General features: G+C 40.0%; 1 protein-coding gene across 8 annotated transcripts in view; it reads left to right on the forward strand.

Moving 5' to 3' along the window:
• Positions 1-9,495, forward strand: part of LOC140542051 (SMC5-SMC6 complex localization factor protein 1-like) — a 39,105-nt gene extending 29,610 nt beyond the window's left edge. For all 8 annotated transcript variants that reach the window (XM_072664884.1, XM_072664883.1, XM_072664885.1 and 5 more), the window contains one exon: positions 8,829-9,495. In XM_072664884.1, coding sequence (XP_072520985.1) covers positions 8,829-9,325 — 497 coding nt within the window. In that variant the 3' untranslated portion in view covers positions 9,326-9,495. The remainder of the gene's footprint in view (positions 1-8,828) is intronic.
• The last annotated feature ends 3,645 nt before the right edge of the window (positions 9,496-13,140 follow it).

Here is a 13,140-nt window from a genome sequence, read left to right on the forward strand (position 1 = left end):
AGGAAATCAATTTCAAATAAACAGATAATCTATAAGTCTATAATTGGATTTTTTTTCAGTGTTCTGGAAGTATGGATAATACCATAATAAAGTTATTGTATCATATCGGTTACCAGAATCAGTCCGAAATGCCTGTCTAACATTAGTTGTAGTTTTTTTCTACATGCAATTGCAGTTAATCACTCAGTGAAACGTGTAACTAGCTAATATGGCGTGAGTCTGGTTTTCATACACTCATATGCAGTCATTTCTGTCTACAGCTGGAATGTGTCTGATCTGTGTGGCCGACTCACAGCCAGTACAAGTGTGGCCCCATTCTTTATCTGGCCAGCGAAGTGGCACAAAGCAGGTGGGCTTGCGTCGTGTGCGAGTGTGGTGGGTGCCAAGGTGTTGGACAATGCTCTGATTGTGCCCCCTAGGCATTAATCGTCTGTAATCTGTGTGTGTCTGGACTTTTGTCGTGGTCAATCTCTGTTGGCTTAGTGAAACGTGCCTGCACACGTACACACACGCATGCATACAGAGAGCTCTGCCCTGGACAGTTTTATTCACAGAGTGATTCACTTACGCTGAGATAAGAAGTGTCTCTGTCTCACACGCGCTCTCTCTTGCTCGCTCGCTCTCTCTCTCTCTTTCGTACACTACTGTGCGTACACTTGCACACTCACACCCTTGTGCTCTTGTGCTCCCCTACCCCCAGCTTTTTACTGTTCTCTATTTCTAGTCTTTGCCTGCCCTCTAAAGGCCAAGGGGCTGCTTGCTTTGTGTTTGTGTGCCACTGTGTGTGCGTGTTTGTGGGATTGTTTTTTTGGGGGCCCATGAAAGCTTCTTAAATAAGTCTGTCTGTGTCAGAAGCACAAATGTCCTGGGATTCAATTCCCCAGCTCAGCCTCATATGTGTGTTAGTGTTTGTAAAATAGAGAGGGTTGCAATTTTTTTTGTCACCAAGGGTTTCTTGCACACCTCAAACTTGCTCTACTTTGTAGGTCCCGTGATGACGATTTGGGATTGTTGGAGGCTTCTTTATGCATTTTGCTGTCAGCTCTTTTGGGCTGACCTTGGTAGGACGGCCTTACCTATCCATTCTGGCAGTTGTTCCACTTGTAAATTGTCTGCTGTTGATGTGCTGCACCTGGTTCAAGGCATTGGAAGTCGTAATGAGATGTGCTAATCTTTCCCTCACAAGAAAGTTGCATAATAATAGATATAAATGATTTTTATTGTTTTAGTTATATTACCTTCATCTCTCAGTATTATTTAAACTTGGATATTTCATTTTCATTTGTTAAAGAGAAAGGTTTCCATGGCATGTCTTTAATTATTTATTATTCCAGAGTTTAATGAGGTGTTTCCATAATGATCTGAATTTAAGCGCTCATTCAGAAACCTATCACAGGCAGCACAATATGTGCCTTTTTTAATATAGTGATCAAAAACATGGTTGCACACACCAATTGTCTGTGCTGATCCATTTTACTGTTCAATATGTACACACACACACACACACACACACACACACACACATATCCCAGCTACTCTGTGAGAACGTTTTAATGAGTTAAAGGGGACAATGCCAATGAAATCAGCACTGATACAGTAGGTTAAATAGGGTTAAAGGCCCAAGCGCTTAATCCTCCAGTTGTTTTATTTATCAGCTGAGCAGGATGTTTGACACATTAAGCCAAAATCTGGCCTCACTCTATTCATTCTCCATGAAGCCAATATCATACCAGATCCTGGGCACTCACAGTTGTATATCTTTTTGTGTGTGTGTGTGTGTGGCACACAGGCAAAGCGCTGACAGATGTGTATTTCATGGGCCATTGTAAAGAATAGGCAGCGGCTGATACCACTGTCCTGGGGGAGGGTGGTCTGCCCGCTGCTTGCATTCATCAAGAGCTGCTTTGTGTGCGTGTGTGTATGTGTGTATGTGAAGGCACATAAGGCTCAGCCTTTGTCATATTCCAGGTTTCAGGCTGTCAGGTAGTTTGACATGGCAGCGGTAGGGACTAGCATCAGAAGAGCTTTTTTTTGCTCCACCACTGGCTGCTTTGCCGCGAGCCGATAGGTTTGATGCACGGCCAAGGAGGTGGAGAGAGTTGAAGCAGAAGTTTTCCACAATTTTTCCACCACACAATTGCAGGCGATCAGCCAAAACATGTATAGGGTCCAAAGTTTGCTTCTTTCGTTTTGCACGGAAGTGGTAATAGTAATAAGTAATAGAAGCCTTCAAGTTGCACTGTGCAATAGGGTTGTGCAGTATAATGGTGATACAATATACCGGTCTGTTGTGAGGACAGTATTTCAAATATGAGACATGTCTGATGTGTCAAATTTCCATTCTGTGTCGATTTAGTATATTGCACAATAAGTTAATTCCCCCATGTGCATTTAAGGTGGCCATGGGGTGGGGACACTGCCAGCCCCCTGTCCATTCAACACCAGTCGCTGAGTGAGTCATTCTCCTCTAAATGTTTATAAAAGAGTCTTTTAGTCAGCCAGAATCGCAAGTGAACAGAATGTGATCATGCTAGCTAACTAAGCTCAGGTCAACCAGTTTCTCTCTCCTATCCAGAGCAGTTATTGTCAGACTGACGGTTTAACATTTGTTGAACGATTGATTCATTAGTGTGCACAGTGTTTACTTAGTTTGTCATGATGTGATTGGTTTTTTTTTTGGTTTCAAAATAATGCTACAGAAGCCACGTAAATGTAGAACCATTTGCGCTACCTGCATAGCTTACACTACTCTTCGCTCTTGGAAATACAATATATTTTGAGATTGTATGAAAATATTGGATACCCCCTAACCCTACTGTGCAAACCTTATGCACATGTCTCGTTGTGGCTGTTTCTGACTTCATATGACCTGATGTTATCTATAAAAGTGGATGAATGGTTTGGTAGCCTCACTGTTCTCCTGGAATGTGTCTAAGTTGTGTGGGCCACAGTATAAGAGTAGCCACATTCTTTAGCTAGCTGAACACTGCTTCAAAGAAAGGACGAATCGAGTGATGTTTAATAGCGGTCTTGGCATAGTTGAGTGTTGAGTCCTCTTGACTTTTAACAAGACACGATGGCTATGAATATGAAAAACTCCTCTGCATACAATTCATATTGCCATGCATATTTGCTTTCCATTTCCAAGGATACATACTGAATTGCTTTCATCAGTGGCTGAGGCCCATTCCTTTCTAACTCCCATTAGCAAACAGCACAAGTAGGCAAGTACAGGTACCTCCTGTTATTTAAATCCAAGGCTTTATTCTAGCACTTAAATTCTTATAAATGCAGACTAATTATAGTTTAGGACCAATGTAAGTGTTTTGCAGAAGTCCTTTATTACTGTCTCAAAATGTAAAGTCTGCTAATGGCGAGCCAGAGTGAGCTCAAGGAAGAGCTGGTGCAATTTCTTTTTTTTTTCTTTTTTCGCCCAGGAGCGTGAAGAGGTGTTTTTGAAAGTCTAGTGCGTTTGAAGGCCACAGAAAGGCCACCCACATTCATGTCCCTGAAAGGACAAGGAAAAACCATAACCATACAGCTAAATAAAATGTGGTGGTCTTAAAGGAATTCTCTGATTTACAAAATCTACAGTACACGCCCCCCCTCCCCCTCCCTTCCTTTAGCCGTTGTCATTCAACCAGGGTCTTGAGTCCTTGTCTTGCTTTCTCAGTGCTAGCATTGCAAAGAAGCAATAAAAAGTACTCTCCAGCAATTAGCATGATGCAAATTGCATGGCTCAAACAACAGCCAATCTCCTAAAATGATCCCATGTGGAATTGGCCATGTGGTTATTGGCACTGTGCCTGATATGGTTCTTTATTATTTATTTATTATGAATATATTTTTTTAAAGTTGTATTATACTTAGTTACTTATACTTATACTCGTATTATGATAAGTTTGAAGTTTCCCTGTATTCTGTAGTTGGAAATCTTGAATGCGGCTGGACTGTCTTTGCTGCCTATTAATTATCACTTTGCATGAGCAACAGTTGGCCCAGATAGGGAGCACTGAAACAACACAGCTGTCATGCAGATTTTGCTGATCCTCAAATACATTACTTCCCATAAAATTTCACACTTAGAGGCTGTATTACATGAGCGTATGGTGACTGCACACATGCAGAAAGTTCTGAAGCAACTCTTTGATTTATGGCAAGGCGACAGCAGGCAAATGACTTTTAGAATAAATAGGAATTAGTAGAAGTAATACCGTTGGACTTTGGACTGTTGGACTGTTTTTTTGTTGTATTTGATAAAGTTTAAAGTAAGATGTAAACACTCACCCAATCCATATAGCCCATATATGTAAACTGTAAAATGAGCCTGGTTTGAATTCACTGTTTTTCTGATGTCACAAGAACCAGCTGATATTTACATATCTCCACCTATTCAGCCAGTTTATCTTTTTGAATGAAGGCACAGTACATGGCAGTACATTAAAACATAGCTTATTTATCTCATGTACTTTTTGGAACATATAACCACCCCAATGTTTAGAGAAAAAACAAAAAATTAGCTCATTTTTCACCAGACCAATTATAAACATTTGAATCAATAATATTCAATATTAAATTCTTATTAAGTAATTGTTTTACAGTTTACATCTTTACTTGTTTGCCAGCTTGTTTGTTTTTGTTGCTTGTTTTTGCTTTGTTTTTGTTGCTTAAATTCTTTGCTTTCAAAAATATTTATAATAGATATTATGACCACTTACCTGAGGGTGGCTATTCCCACTATTGGTTTGGATAACCTTCACTACAGCAGCTCTAGTTAGGGTACCAGGCGAGGGGTGGTAGCATCTTGCAAACCACTATTATCATGTCATCCAAGACAAGGGTGGTTATTCTCACTATAAGTTAGGTGGTCATGATATGCCTTGGGTATACACCTGAATGCACATAATCTTTATAGGCTCGGTCTCAGAAAAAAGTACAGGAAGCTTGGTTTCGTCTTTCAACCATGAAGGTAATCCTTGTCTTCTTGTAATGTTTAAAACCTGTATCCTTTAAAGCCTGTGAAACACGTTAGATCAGTCATATCATAGCCCGATCTTTGACCTCAGTTTTATGAAGTTAAATCTTGGCAATGGAAAGGTCTTACCAGTGACCTGTTATGTAGACATTCTTGTTCGTTCTTACTCTCTCTTCGCAGTGATTGAAGACATTACAGCTCTAACCGTTGCTCCAACACTGACCCTTACTCCACAAACTCTCCCTTCTTAATCTGATGGTGTGTGTAGACTCTTCTGTCAGTGTATGCAGATTGCCTCTGCCCTCTTGCAGCGTGGAGTGCCAAGGGTAGGTGAACACTGACCCCTGTCTGCACTTTTACAGCCGAGAAGCTGATGATCCATTACAAAAAAAAGACGTGATTGAGGGGAGGGGGGGAGCAAAGTAAGACCGCGCTGAAAAAGAAACGTTCTGTTTACCAGGTCCTGCAGGTCCCCTCCTTGTGTTGTAATTCGAGGCTGAAAACCTGCTAGTTTTCCTGGCACGTACAAAACAATCGTACTGGCTTTTGACAGCAGGAGGTCTTCCGAGCAACGGTGCCAAATGGAAAGCGGTGCGAAGCTGGAGTGCAGTAAAGTGTGGAGCCGCTGCCGCGCTTGCACAGGGGTTTAGGAGTCAAGTGCCATCAAGTGCAGTTTGCTGTGGAAATACGGTGGCTAAAAGCAGAGAAAGAGGCCGCACTTGACACGGGCTGTTCTAGCTGGGCTTTTGTGCATGTATGTCTGTCTGCCTATTGAGCTACTTTTAAACGGCTTTTCATTCGAGTCAGACACAGAAATACGCCGAGACGAGAGAGAATGTCAAAGCCATTCAGCGTGAACTCTCCAATTTCCACTGGCCCCTTTGTGTAACAAGAACAGTCTTCGCATGTTACGTAGCATTAACGCAAACTGGAAAACTGTATCTGAAAGCGATAAATGCCCATACGGGTCATCAGAGGACCCCTGATTTCTATGATGGTACCCAGCGCTTATCAACTTGTCTGGTGAGCTGTTCAAAATCGTTTTCTAGAAGTGTACCATAGCTATGAATGCTCAAATCTAGTTATTTTAGTCACATTTTTGTCTTTCTACAAAACTGTGTGTGTAACAAACCCACTGTCTGTTGCTGAACATTTATTTTGTAGTAGTGTTTGATGCAAATGTTAAAATAGGAAAACAGTTCAAGATCATAACTAATGTACATTCAACGCTTTTATGAAAATCTTAAATAGATGGATGGAAAAGCTAGAAATCTGAAGTTTGCAAGCTTGACTGGGGTGGATATGTTGGGTTCTTAAAAATAGAGAAATGTGAAGAACACATTTTGATGTGTGATGACCGAGCAGGAACTAAAGTTATATCCATGTTTCCCAAATCCTATCAGAACTGTTTGTTGCAGCAGCATTCACAAGGGCTCAGTTGGCCAGACTACACACGCTCAAAAATACCCAGACAACACGCGTGTATGGCCTGTATGGTTAGCACAGCTAGGAACCAAAAGGTTTTGTCCATGGGTTTCACTTTGGCCTCACATATAAATGTCTTCCAGGGTTCCACCAGTGATGGGCCCTATCTGGATTGTACACTGCACATGGGAGCCTAGATGGGATCCATGTGAAATTAGAGTGAGCTGTAACAATAGAGATCAATTGGAAAGCCCAATTGAGTCCCAATAAACAACACATACTCTGAGCCCATGCTCACCTGGAACCAACCTAGCTCACGTTCCAGCATTGTGAGCCCCACATTAGCATGTTGGCTGGGTAAAGGTGCTCCAAATGGTTCTTCAAGTGATGCCATAGAGTTACATCGGTAAAGAACCTTTTACATCAAGATTCTTGTAAACTTTTAAAAGGTTCTTCACACATCTCTGGTACGAACATGGTTCTTTAAAGAACCAAAAATGGTTCTTCTATGGCCTCGATTAGGGGATCGAACTTCTCTAATCTTCAGATGCACTTCTATACTTTACTTGCTACACTGATGTATGCACTTCTAAGGGTGGTACGTTACTTTTTGTATACCGGACTCTTCATGGTAGGGGTATGTGGTATGGGACACAGTCAGTGCCTCCAGCCCTCATTAAATGTGCTCCACTCCACTAGTAATGGTTCAAATCCCTCCAATAAATAGGGCAAACATGGTCAGTGAGACTTCAGGAATTTGCTCACAATAGTAGTTACTGAAACACTGCAGAAGCTTTTTCTTTTTTTTTAGAAATGTATTGAACAAGGACACAACGTCATTGATTAAAAGCATCAAAAGTCTACTAACCTAGACTGCTAGCCTTGGCGAGAATCTTCAGCCTGCCAAATGAGAGTGAGTTATAAGCCAGGTCTATGAGCTGTCTATAAAAACTGTGAAATGTTTTTGGTAGTGATTATATTCATAATATATTCATACTTTTCCTGATGAATCACAGACTAAATAAAATAACATTGCAGTGTAATACTGGGCAGTATAAAGATAATAAAAACATGAATCTATCTAGTGTGGAATTATATACTGCTGGCATTTTAACTTGTCTTATGTGCAGATTACAGATGTTCAGCACTGGACGCGTCAGCATTAGCGCACTGCTCTATTTGCTTAATGACCAGCGTGTGACTTGCCACTAAAGGGTTCAGACTGGAACGTCCATATGCTGTCAGTTAATTGTGTCGGAACAAGTTAGCAGTGGAGTGAGCTGATGGCCTAACACTGGCCTAAAGGAACAAGTGGTACACATAATTGTGTGCGAGTGTGTGAACACACTGTGCTCCCTGTTTGAACCCTGCTGTTTTTTTGTTTTGCTTTTTGTTTGTTTTTTTCCAGCCACATGTCATAAGAACTCATCTGCTTTAAGTTACTTGCTTGTAATATTTGACTGTGTTCAATGAACATAAACATGCATGCTTACGTTACAGGGTAGTATTTGTAAATCAAATGGTTTTGAGCAGTGAGTAATTCAAATCAGTGCATTTATCAGTATACAGCTTCATTTTCATTAGTTATTAAGGGTGTCTTGATCCAGTCTAAAAGATCTAATAGATGATTAAGTGTCTTTTAATGCTCAGTCATGTTCTGATCCTTTTTACTGAGGTTATTTTACCCCATTTCACTTGGGTTATGCTACTGTTGTTAAGTGTGTTGAGAAATTTTTTTAAACTGTGGTTAAACTAGCGAAAAATAGCATAGTTCAGACACATATAGTGATAATACAAATTAGTGGTGAATGCATTTACATCATACAATTTTAAAATGTAGACTTTATGCACACAGTGCACATACAACTGTTCACATAAGAATGAAGAGACATTACTGTAGCTTATTTTAATATTATTTAAACCAAATTACTTAGTTGTACTGTATATTTTTACTATGCTTTGTTTTACTTAATTTTTAGTTTCTCACATTGGATTCTGTTGCTACCTTCTGATAATTTAAGTAAAATCTTGATAGTTAACTTAAGCATTATTTTTAGGTAATAATGGTATTTAAGGTACTTACTAAATATTTAGAACTAAATTCAGAAACAAAAGTCAATATCTCCAAGTAATATTTACTAGAAAGCAGATATTTGGTTTCTGAAAGCTTAAAAGGTGCTTTAAATATTTTACTTTTATCATTTACAGTGCACCATTATAAATCAATCAATCATAGCTTTAGCACCAACGGGTTATTATCTTCATCTATAGTGGCATCTGTCAAGAGTTATATATTATGCAGCAAGTGAACAGGCAGTTGTGGAAGCTAATCACAATTAAAAGCAGGAAAATTTGGCACTATGAAATGTGACTCTACGACTGTGTTGTATTTATAACTGTCCTCTTTGAAATCCTGTATCCCCTGCAGGTTCTTCACTGCTGCAGTTGCATGATGATTTTGGTCGCACTCCTCTTGATCTGGTGTCTTCTTCAGGCCTTCGCATGGAGCTCCAGCGCTGTGCTCAGGAAGCAGACTCTGCCCTGGAGGTCCAGTGCTCTGAGGTTAGAGATCTGGACTTCATAGAGACCTGCTCATGCCTGCTCAGCTGCCTTCTCCTATCCTACCTCCTGGAGCACCACATACCCTCGTATGAACCTCCTGAGCCACCGCTGGATCTCACTCCCTCCTTAGCCCAAGCCCTGGTCAGCTTAAGCCCAGGAACAGTAGCTTCACGCTGGGGAGACTCTGGGGCAGTGTCCTTGGCTGAAGATCTGAGGACTCTGATGAGTATGGAGCAGTATGTGCTGCAGGTTAGCCCTGCACTAATGCACTGCCAGGGGCCACGCACTAGTGTGTTTGTGCAGCTGCTGAAGGATCTGCAGTCTGAGGGGATTGCACTGCTGAACGGACAGTCTGAACTGTGATTATTATTATTATTATTGTATGCAATAGGCCTTATTACAGACCATAATTCAATAGATCATGAATGTTGAGTCAAACACTACTTTTTTTGTGGCAATAATTTTTTCACTTGAGTCTCACTTAGCTTACCTGTTTTGTTATATGTATATATGCTGAAATAATAATAAATATTACTGCAGTACATTAAAGCCCTTCTCATTTTTATGTTCAGTTCAACCAAGCAGTAAGAGATTATTCTGAGCATGCTCTGTTGTTGAACAGGCTGCAATAAAAGCAGTGAATCTAGTGAGGGGTTTGGGTATGTATTCTCAAAGCAGAAGCTGATCTAATCAAGTTCTGCTTTTTATGGACAGATTGAACAGGGGCAGTTGATTGTAGATGAATATTTTGAATTGGATAACAAATATTAAGCCTGGTTTCTCCAGATTGACGTTTCGCTTAGTGCGATCCTCTGAATATTTGTAAAAGTGACTAGATTTGTTTGTCTGTGCAAAATATTACCTTGAAATACTTATTTTCAAAAGGTTATTCAAATTTCTTTAAAAGATGTACATTACTTTGATTCAAATAACAAAAATAACAAGATTCAGATCACTGTTTAAAAAATATATTAATTTCTTTTCAAAAGATTGGAATCACTTTTTTGAAAGATTCAACTATGCTGTACCGGCCATGAATAATGACGGGTTGATAAATGAATACGGAAGAATCTACATTTCCTTTTCCAGTTATTTCACTTTTGCAAACTGATTCTCATAAAAACGACATGAGGACCAGGGAATAATTATGGATGTTTGGAGTTACTGCACTCCAATTGAACTGACTGATCTATGACAACGTATTTATATTTACTGGTCTTTATAATATTTAATCTGGTCTTTTATTTTTTGTATGTTATTAAAGGTCTCTGTATCTAAACTGGAATTATGATATTCCCAGCCCCTTCTGCCCCCTTCACCACAGTGGGCAGTTCTTATCCCAGCCTTACAGTGTAGAACAGAGATAGAGCAGGCTCATCTGTGTGCCAGGTGGGCTCCACCATTAGTCCCTTCCACTTCCTTAATCCTGGTTCAGGCTTTTGGGTACAAATTATCAGGGGAAAGTAAACTTCACCCAGATCTCCATGAAGGATGGCCCGTTTCCTGACGGAGGCCTTGGCTATGGGGGTGACGAGGGATCAGCATAGCGGGGCAAGATGCCGCTGGATTAGAGCTGAACCCGCACATGACAGTGCGAGAGCGATGGGCCGATTCATAACGATCCCTCTACTCTCCTGTTGTGGTAATTATTAGCGTGTGGCTGCGCTGGTGTTTGTAGTGAGGCGCAGTGCTCCATGTTCTCTGCTCATATTGAATAACAGCAGGGATCAGACAGCGCAGGAGCGGCCAGACTAATAAATGATTGGGGGAGACCCTCTGGCCCCTTCAGATGAAACGAGCAGACCCTCTATCACTCTGTGAGTGGGTGATGTGTAGCCTGTGTGTTTGCATCAAAGACACACGCCTGCTTGCTTTGGTGGGAACTAGGGGCCCAGCTGGAGAGAGGCACACACACCGCAAACATGGCAGGGCGGCAGGACGATTAATGGAGGCTGAAGGAGTCAGGAATGACCGATTATCCTGTGTGTGTGTGTGTGTGTGTGTGTGTGTGTGTGTGTGTGTGTGTGTGGTAGGCAGAAACACCTTGTACACACCTGTGAACTGGTCTACAGCGGAGGCACCACCAATAACATATGAGAGGCCCACCTGCATCTAAAAGGAACATAACCTGTATCATTCACTGTTTTCCTTTCACTTTAAGTTAGGGCTGTTAAGATAAATCCATGCAATCATTTCATTACTTGATTTAAAAACAGATTTTTTTATAAATATTTGGAAATTGATGATAATTCATATATCTACTAGAGTTAAACATAGTGACTGACAGACATTTAATATGCATTTTAGTCAAATTATGTAAACATAAGGAAACTTTTAAGGAAATATCATCAAATATTCAGGGGGTTACAAAAAATGCAAGGCCTAGCAGATTATGGACAGACTGGTAAGAGCTGACAGAAAGGCTACAGACACCCAAATAACCACTCTGTACAACTGTGGTGAGCAGAAAGCCTGTCATCCCAGAGCAGAAAGCTGAGGCTGCAGTGGACAGTTGAAGACTGTTGGAGAAACGCAGCCAGCTCTGATAACTCTGGATTTCTGCTCAGGTCTCAGTTTAGTGACAGCATGAATCCATGGACCTGCCTTGTGAAAGAAAAGTCCCACACTCAAATACAAATACTCTGGTAAAAGGTCAAGAATAAAAGTGCATGCTCTTAAATGTACAAAAAAAAGTACAAAAAAGTAAAACGTAAAAGTGTTGCTATTACAGTATACTAGAATAGTTTTTTATTCAGTGATATTTGTAGATGACCATGAAACTGAGTGGAAAACAAAAGATCTGCAGAACTGCACATCTTGGCACATCTGCAAAACTGTACAGGTGAAATTCTGGTGAAATCAGTTTTTCAGTAAACACTAAAAGTTACTTAAATTTAACCAATAAACCTATCAAAAGTATCTTAAAACCTTGAGATTTTTATTATTTTCCTAAAACGCTTATCATTAGGGGTTACAATTGAATTTGAGAGCTTTCGATGGGTAAACACCTGTTACCCCGTCCTCTCCTCTCTTGCCTTCCTGCTTGTTTGCTCGCGCCAACCTCTTTCCCTATAGGGGGTGTGAGCTGTCAATCATCGACAATCACGATCAGGGCATAGAGACGTGACATAAGAGGCAGGGTCTCCTGTTCAAAGCTTTTTTTTTATATCTCTGTTTATTTGTTTGTTTACTCTCATCCTTGGTGCTACTGTACTAGTGTTGTTAATTCCCCTCGGATTGAGAACAGCTGTGGTTCACCAGCTAGTACTGTCTAGGCACACTAGGTCAGAGGTTAGGTTAAGCCCTGTATTTCTGTGTAGTTTAGCTTACTGTAGTTATCTAGTCCCTCTTCTGTCTCCTTGGTAAAAAAAAAAAAAAAAAAAAAAAATGCATCACCTGCATCCACACCAGCTCTATAAATCAGTGTTGGCTAAAGATTCACTTCAAATACATTTACATTTATGGCATTTAGCAGATGCTCTTATCCAGAGCGACTTACAAAGTGCTTTGCTATTTACCCAAGAAAACCTTAGCTAGTTAGAATAGACTAATAATTCAAAAGAAACCTCTAAGCTTAGACATTAATAAACACAATACAATAATAGTTCAATACTATAGTTCATAGCACAATACAAATAGTTCAAAGCTACAGAGAAGCTGGTCTATCATGCCAGACCTCATAGACAGATCATAGACAGACTGAAAAGCAGAAAGGCCACAGGAACCCTGATCACCAATCTGTACAAGTATAGTGAGCAGAAATCCCTCTCTTACTGCCCAACACATCCAACATTGAGATCAAACACTGAGGCTGAAAACAAATGTAGCCTGGCAGGCTATAATTTGAATATTCTTTAAACTAATTACAAAAAAGTAATTTCAATCATTTGATTAAAAAAAAAGATCAAAAGTATGCAGGTGATTCAAAATATTTTTGCAGGTAATTTGAATATTCTTTAAACTAATTACTATTAATTAAAAATGTGAATAGTATCAAAATATTTTAAAAATCACTGTTTAAAAACAAATGTTTTAATGATTTTAAAGTAACTTGAATCTATTAAAACATGACTTGAATATCTTGAAGTCATTTGAATCGTTGAAACAGTGTTTTGAAGGAGTGTGATATGTGCTAATACTTTGACATCCTGGACATGTGATTGACGCTAATAGCCTGT

Source organism: Salminus brasiliensis, chromosome 20 (genome assembly GCF_030463535.1).
Source record: "Salminus brasiliensis chromosome 20, fSalBra1.hap2, whole genome shotgun sequence".
NCBI classification, from domain to species: Eukaryota; Metazoa; Chordata; class Actinopteri; order Characiformes; family Bryconidae; genus Salminus; species Salminus brasiliensis.